This window comes from Brachyhypopomus gauderio, chromosome 9 (assembly GCF_052324685.1).
Source record: "Brachyhypopomus gauderio isolate BG-103 chromosome 9, BGAUD_0.2, whole genome shotgun sequence".
Taxonomy (NCBI): domain Eukaryota; kingdom Metazoa; phylum Chordata; class Actinopteri; order Gymnotiformes; family Hypopomidae; genus Brachyhypopomus; species Brachyhypopomus gauderio.
In genome coordinates this window covers 8044508-8051957 of record NC_135219.1, presented here as the reverse complement: position 1 = coordinate 8051957, position 7450 = coordinate 8044508, and the positions used below count along the sequence as shown (strand labels likewise).

Sequence of the window (7450 nt, the reverse complement as noted above, 5' to 3'; positions counted from 1 at the left end):
TCGATACTCAAGACTAGAACTTTCATCATGAAAAGCCTTGAAAACCTTTATAATTTTACTATTATAAGATAGTCAGATTTGATCCTTAGCTAACATGAAAAACATGACCCTGACTTACTTTCAAAGTAATGAATCAAATTTAATTTGACATTGATCTAATACTGAAACTATTAAAGTTTACATTGCTGAAATAACATATTTAAAAATTACAGACACAAAGTCATTGCCAATTGGACAAAATGGCAGAAGAGAAGACTTGGTATGCCTCACTGGTCTTTGTTAACCTCCAAGCATCTAAATAAATAAAAAAAATAACTATTCAATAAAAATGAAAACTCTACCATCTCTTTTAGCTCACCCAGTGTTTGGTTCAGATTATTTCCAAGACCCTGTCCAAACCAGATCTTACTCCACTGCAACCATGTAAAGAAATTCTCAATGCAGGCAAGTAACTTTTACATTTTCTGTTTTCCACCATTATTAACAGTCTAAAATATGCACAAACACTGTTTATTATTCTGCATCCCCATGAAGGTTCTGGTCACTCTGTACCTATGAAGAAGCTTGAGGAGGATGTTCTGTCTTCAGAGAAGGAGAAGAGACATGGAGAGGAGACAAACGAGGAAGCAATTGGTAAACTCCTCATGACAAATGAGGAAAAGCGTGAGGACATGGATGAGGAACGAAGCCAGGAGGAATTCCCAAATTATTATAAAAGGCACCATTTTTTAGCAAACACAGAAAAACGTGAAGACCCCGAGGATGAGAGGAGTCAAGAGGAATTCACTCATCAAAGGCACTTTTCTCTCTCCAACAAAGAGAAGCGTGAGGACCCAGATGAGGAACGAAGCCAAGAAGAATTCCCATTCTATGAGCAGAAAAGGTACCATCTTGTAACAAGCAAGGAAAAGCGTGAAGAACCTGATTATGATAGAAGCCAGGAAGACTTTCCAAATTATCCATACAAAAGGCACCATGAAGACGATAGGAGTCGGGAGAAGCGAATTTGGAACCTTCACAGATATCATCACCAGAAGGTTCAGCACAAACGGGATCATGACTGGTCTGGTGAAGATTCTGCAGAATTAAGTTCTCAAGAGAAGAGGTCTAGAGAATCAGGGGAAGACGAGGAAGAGGAGAGAGCCAAGCAATATTGGCAGCCCAGCCTTAGATACCACCAAAAGAAACACCGCAAACAAGATGAGGAGTTTTCTGAAGAAGAGCCTGGAACTATGGAGAGTGATGAAAGAGAGAAGAAGGTCTGGTGGCCTAGTAACCACTACTACCAACAACAGCACCAGAAACGCAGGGGAGAATCAACAGAAGAGGATTCTGAGGAGCAATCCTCTGAGAAAAGACCAGAGGAGTCAGACGAGAGTGATGATGGAGAAAAAAGGTCCTGGAAGCAAGCCCACATGCACCACCACAAGAAACATCACTACAAGCATGGCGAGTCAGTCGATTTTCAAAACGAAGATGAGGCAAAGAACGAAAAGAAGCATCACTTCTATGATTCACAAGAGGAGACCTTCAAGCACCACTTGCCCGAAGAGGAAGAAGAGGAACTTATTGCCCGAGCACTAAGTGAAAACAAGCATCACTTTGGAAGTCCGGTGGAGAAAAGGCACCATGGCAGCGCAGACAGAGAGAAACAGGAGGAGGAGGCAGCACTGAGATACCTGACAGAGAAAAGAAGCGATTTGGAGGAACATCTGCTGAAAGAGGGTGAAGCTTATGAGAAGCGCAATCCCTGGATTTACAGAGAATACTACCATCCATCCTGGTACAAGAAGAGCCTTGATGAGAAGACTACCGGGCTGCACCCTTCACAGAAGCTGGAGGACCTCGCCAGCACCCTGCGCTACAAGAGGGGCCTTCTGGCTCTCAAAGGGGAGGGAGAGATGGCTGCAGTCCGTCAGAGGGCTCTCACTCCAGAGGAGGTAAGGTTCCTCTTCCAAAATAGTACCATTCATTTACCCATAATTGCTTAAATAAAAATCTGTCTGCTTGTCCTTTCCAAGAGTGCCATCTGTGTTTTATGAATGCCTAAAACACTGTAGAGATGCCTAGATGAGGATCGACTTACAAGTTAACCGACGTAAAGCCCTGGGAAATGTTTTACTAATCTTGCAAAGGATGCTTCACTTTTTCCACAAAGTGAAAACCAGGCCCTACTGCTTCTAGTGGGATGTGAAGCCTCATGGAGGCTCAGCATGGAACTGATAAATGTGAGGAAGCGTGGGAGAGCAAAGCCGTCCCCCTTCCGCTCCGCCTTACAGCGCTGCACCAAAACCCATTAATTATCTCCCAGCTTCAGTGGCTCCCCAGTGACTGGTGGTGTCAAACCTCCCCTATTAAAACAACACAAGAGACATCGTCCAATCAGCCGACGCTGACCTCCGATCATACAGTGTGGTTGGTTCAGCAAAGATGTAAAGGGAAGGGAAGCTGGCTGAACTCTACAACGGGCTGTAGTTTAATTTCTCATCCTGGCAGAAGTTGCTTCAGGCACTTTTGCACCACTCGGGGTCTGCAGTGGACATGGCGCTGATTAACTGAGGCAAAAACATGTGGGAGTGATACAGCGCACGAGGTTACATTTGCCAGCAGGCCTTAGAGTCAACTTTTCACACCACTTATTTCTGGTATGAACAAATTAATTCAAGAGCACATTTGCACTCACTTCCTTTCTCTCTCTCTATCCTTTAGTTAAAGGAACTGGAGAAACTGGCCTCTGCAGACCAGCATCTAAAACAGATTAGCCAAGTTCAAAAGAAGTGATCCAGATATCCGGAGAAGAGACGCCTGACCCCCCCAATCTGACCCTCCCGGTATGACCCCCCCCCCCCCCCCAGTCTGACCCTCCCGAGGCTGCGTCTGCTGCTTTGTGCTGCTTTTGATTGAACTAATGCACCTGAACTAATCAGTGTTCAGAGGCTTATAGCACTTGTCCATGTTCTATGTCGAATGCTATTTACAGTGGAGGCCTTAAGATAACTACCAAATAGCATTAAAATGTTCTATAAAGTTGTCTGCACTAAGAGGTAAAAAAAAAAAAACCCAAACATAAAACACAAATATGCCTGCATCCTATGAACTTGTAAAAACTGATGTGAAAACCAAAAGCATGCCATCTTTGGTATTTAATATATTCTTTTGCTTACAGGTTGTACAGCCTCCTGAACGTGTTCATGTTTGCATTGCTTGTGTGCAACCTAATAAAATGTTACAACGGGACCAAAAGAAACAGTGTCATTGTGTTTTTAATCTGGAGAGACATTATAGCCGAACAGTGAAGAAAACAGCAAATGTGATTTTTTTTCCAATTTGTCAGATTTTATTGACTATTGTGACACTCAAGCAATTAGTCAGTGCCACGTTGGCTCATGAAATGGCAGTTGCATTTCCTTCCTGGCACTTTGTGCATCTATAAAATAAAATAAAAATCCAGCTCTTTGCTGTTAGACGAAAGACGGACTCTCAGGAAACAGGGATAAAAGAGCAGACTTTGTACAATAAAGCCTAGTAAACTTAAATGGAAGCGTAATGTACAATTTCTCCAAGGAGAGAGGCTAACTCAATTTATTCTTGCTAAAGTAAGTTAGACTGAACCAAAAGAGGTAGAGGAATCACTCGCGGCTGTGGTCTCGTCTCGTCTGAGCCGCTTTGCGAGGGGCTCGCCCGCTGTGCCCTGCCGAGGTCCAGAGGGGCCCCCGTTAGCAGCCACCGTGGTTCCAGAGAGCACATAGCCCCCCCCACCACTCATCAGCAGCTTGGGGTGGGTCCTGTTGGGCAACACCTGGACCAAACGTTACATGGGACTTCAGAGAATTGGACAACAGAGAGCATCCCTCCCTCAGACACGTCAAATGACATTCAGTTAGTCAATATGTACACACAATTACAGGCACCCGAATAAATGTCTCACCTGGTAATGTCTGCTCCAGGTGTCTGTCAGTCTGAGATTTATTGCTCCTCCCTGCTCCCTAAGCTTCGTATAGCATTCAATTAATGGCTTAAATCAAAACAAAAACATAAATCTGCGTTATTTATCAGGGTTTGTAATGTATGGGGCAATGCCAGTGTGGAAAGGCGAAAAGGCGACAGAAGTACCTCTCTGTACTGGCAATACACGACAAATGGCCTGGAAGGAGCCACAAATTTCAGCAGGCCCAGCAGCACAGGACACGGGTGGAACCGGCTAGCAATCACCAGCCTGCAAAGAGCAAACCATTGGGCAGCTACATCAGCCTGGCTCTACACACCTCACACACTCACACTGCCTGAACTGGGGACTCATCAGAACCACACGGCATCCGCAAAACCATAAACTAGAAGATGATGAACCTTACTGATATTACCGCGTGGCACAGAGATCTAATTCAGCAACACTCTCCTTTCTGACCATGAGCATGTTTCTTTAGAATTAAGAAATGCAACGTGATGCCATTCAGCTACGTTCAAATGACACAGTTTCAGGGTCACCAGCAGCGTGGAATCTGTTCTGATGTAGGAATCACTAGCAACTTATAGTTTTCACAAACTACTACACTGTAGACAGCAAGTATTCACAAGGGAGGTTTGAAGCAGAGGACTCACCCGTCTGCGTCTCGCCCCTTCAGCAGGGCGGCGGCAGCACACAGCCTCTTCCTCTTCTCCTCCATCTTCACTCTCTTCTCTTGTGCCTGCCATAGAAAGCTCAGGTTATGACTAGGTTATCTGGGTTTTTTTTATGGATACTGGGTTCAAAACAGGGCTTTGGTACCCAACCCTACTCTGGAGTGCAGCGGGGGCTCACTTTCTGCTCACGCAGCCTCTCCATGCGTTCCTTGTCCTTGTCTGTGGCCTGCTCTGCGCACACCTCCATCTTCTGTGGCTCAGAGCTGGCCTCCTCGCCTCCACCCGAGGAGAGCTGGGAGGAGGTGACCCTCTCGCCCGGTCGCCCGTCGCTCTGCCCGTCCGGGTCTTTCTCCTCCGTGTTCAGTGTTCCTGAGAGCAGGGCGCTGAGCTTACACAGGGGGAACTCGTGCAGCGTGTCGTGGAAGTGTGAGGGGAAGCCGAAGCTGTCCGTAGCTGCCCGGACCGGACCTCCGCCGGGATACATCTGGATCACGGAGCCATAGCCTGGGAAGGAGACGGCTAGTATTGTTACCCAATGGACATTTTGTACCGACAGCATAAAGATGTAAATAATAGATCACTATACAGATTAAAACAAGAAACCTGCTAATACCCCCCATTCTCTCCATAACAGAGCCGAGAACGAGGCCAGCACACGTCTCAAACACGATGACCTTACTGCCCGCGTGGATGTTTCCCAGGGTCAGCAGCTGGGCCAGCGTATCACACCGCAGATGACTGTACCAGGAACAGTGGGAAGACAGACACAGACATAAGAGCCCAGACTCATGCCTGCATAACAAAGCTACAACCCACACTGCATAGAGCAATTTCATATTTCAGTTGTACTATAGTGATGTGTCCGCAGCTTCAACACGTACCAAACCTTCCCAGGTTCTCTGCCATGGTACATCATGGCTAGAATACGAGAGGTGGGCTTCAGGACTGTTATAGAGTTCTCATACCTGTAGAGATGTTAAATAGTATAGATGAACACATCAGAGTGATATGTACCACTAGTCCTGCAGAAACAAGCCATTTTCTACTTACTTTTTCTTTTTTTTCTTGATGTATTTCTCCTGAGCAAATTCTGTTTTATCCCTGAAGGTTGTACTGTTGTCTATAAGCTGCTGAACAATTTCCTAAAATGGGTGGGAAAAAATCATTTGGAGCTATTTAGTCATGAAGTGTAACCAATGACACACGATGTGAAAATGTAAAACATACCTGGCCCTTAAGCCCTTGCTCTTTGAGTGACTCGATGTCATCTCTTGTCAGTTTCTGTGATTTACCATCATCTACAATGTGTCTGTTATCCAGGCCTGCTTCTTTGGTCTCTGGTTAGGAAGGGGGGAAAAACCAAAAAGGGACATCACCGACACACATCTCAAACATTCATTTAAATGAAGTGCAGTTCATGGGAGCAGGCAGCCATATCCTCTGATCAGTCATAACATTACGTCATGTGAATAAAGTTTGCCTATGGAACAGTTGGCACCAGGATGCACTATGTGTAAGAAGGCATACCACCAGAGACACTGTGATCTACTGGGAACCCTGAGTGCTGGTAATTTAACACATTCAACCTACCTAAACATTCTGCAGTCCAGTGGCCTCTTTCAAATAAACCACACCAATAAGCCTCACAACTTACAGGACAAGTTACTGCTACCACATTAGCTCCAGATACCACAGGACACACTCAGATGTCTTGTGGCATCCGTGACTTGATGGTTTAGAGACGCTTTGGTGGCATGAGAGATAAACGCAATATTAGGCAGGTGATACATGTCCTGTGTCAGATCCCTCATACATACCCTTGTTATTATTCTGGCCTGAGGTCGGTGCTAGAAATATTGAGAGTATCTGATTTAAGAAATCTAAAAATCTAATCTAACGACATGGATCTGTACCTCCATCACCTGCGGAACTTCCTGAGTTGTTTGTTTTCCGTAGACTGAGTTTCGCACCAGCGTTGACTTCAAACGTCGACCCATATAATTCCCCAACGGCACCATCCAAGAAGATCCACTGCTTCTCAAAAATCACCTTCCTGACGAAAGATTGGTTACAATTCGTGTTGTTCACGGAAACTTTAAGTTACAGTAAGACCAAAGATCATCAACGCTTTATATATTCAGTTTGCTGTTGATTTCGATAGGGAACTACGTTTAAATGACTATTTCTATTACTATTTCAGTGTGTGGGGTCGTTAGCTAAGCTAGCCGTGCTAACGTACATTCACTAACGTTAACTATGCTAGCCGTGCTAACGTACATTCACTAACGTTAACTATGCTAGCTGTGCTAACGTACACCCACTAACGTTAACTATGCTAGCTGTGCTAACGCTAGCTGTGCTAACGTACACCCACTAACGTTAATCAAGCTAGCCGTGCTAACGCCAGCTAAGCTAGCCGTGCTAACGCTATCTCCACAGACGGAACGTTGACTGTTGAATGCTACAATTACGCAACGACGCTGGACAGCATGACTTACTTTTTCTTGTCAATCTGCACAGACTTGTAAACGTCGCCTCTCTTCAACACAACGTAGTCTCCTTCGCGGATTCTGCATTCGGCATCAGTGTCGGTCACCGTGTCCGCCATTTGCCGCCGTGCCTGACCTGTTGGAGCTTGGACACCTGAAACGCACGCGACGCCGACCGCGCACACTTCCACGTGCAGCCAGTTGCTGTTTCCTGGACCGCAGGAGGATTAATCAATCCAAATGGCTCCAGACGGAGCACTGAGGACAAGCAGCTGATCACAGAGTACCCGCATTTCGATTCGAGTACCCACAATTTTGTACAATTATTTTTGATTTTTAGA

The 7450-nt window shown here is 45.5% G+C and overlaps 2 protein-coding genes across 3 annotated transcripts in view; one reads left to right on the top strand and one right to left on the bottom strand.

The window, feature by feature from the left end:
- Positions 1–3111, top strand: part of chgb (chromogranin B) — a 3668-nt gene extending 557 nt beyond the window's left edge. The window contains exons 2-5 of the mRNA XM_077016806.1: positions 213–259; positions 354–444; positions 535–1940; positions 2710–3111. Coding sequence (XP_076872921.1) covers positions 213–259; positions 354–444; positions 535–1940; positions 2710–2781 — 1616 coding nt within the window. The 3' untranslated portion in view covers positions 2782–3111. The remainder of the gene's footprint in view (positions 1–212; positions 260–353; positions 445–534; positions 1941–2709) is intronic.
- A 134-nt stretch (positions 3112–3245) lies between these two features.
- trmt6 (tRNA methyltransferase 6 non-catalytic subunit) lies at positions 3246–7334 on the bottom strand. 2 transcript variants are annotated; one of them, XM_077016808.1, is made up of 11 exons: positions 7119–7334; positions 6543–6673; positions 5848–5957; positions 5671–5762; positions 5502–5585; positions 5234–5358; positions 4799–5124; positions 4600–4685; positions 4114–4216; positions 3929–4015; positions 3246–3799 (listed from the first exon to the last, which is right to left on the bottom strand). In XM_077016808.1, exons 1-11 carry the CDS (start codon positions 7226–7228, stop codon positions 3602–3604), a joined length of 1452 nt encoding a protein of 483 aa, XP_076872923.1. In that variant the 5' UTR covers positions 7229–7334; the 3' UTR covers positions 3246–3601. The 2 variants fall into 2 exon arrangements, with proteins under 2 accessions (XP_076872923.1, XP_076872924.1); XM_077016809.1 differs by having other exon boundaries at positions 6534–6673; positions 7119–7332.
- Positions 7335–7450: the final 116 nt, after the last annotated feature.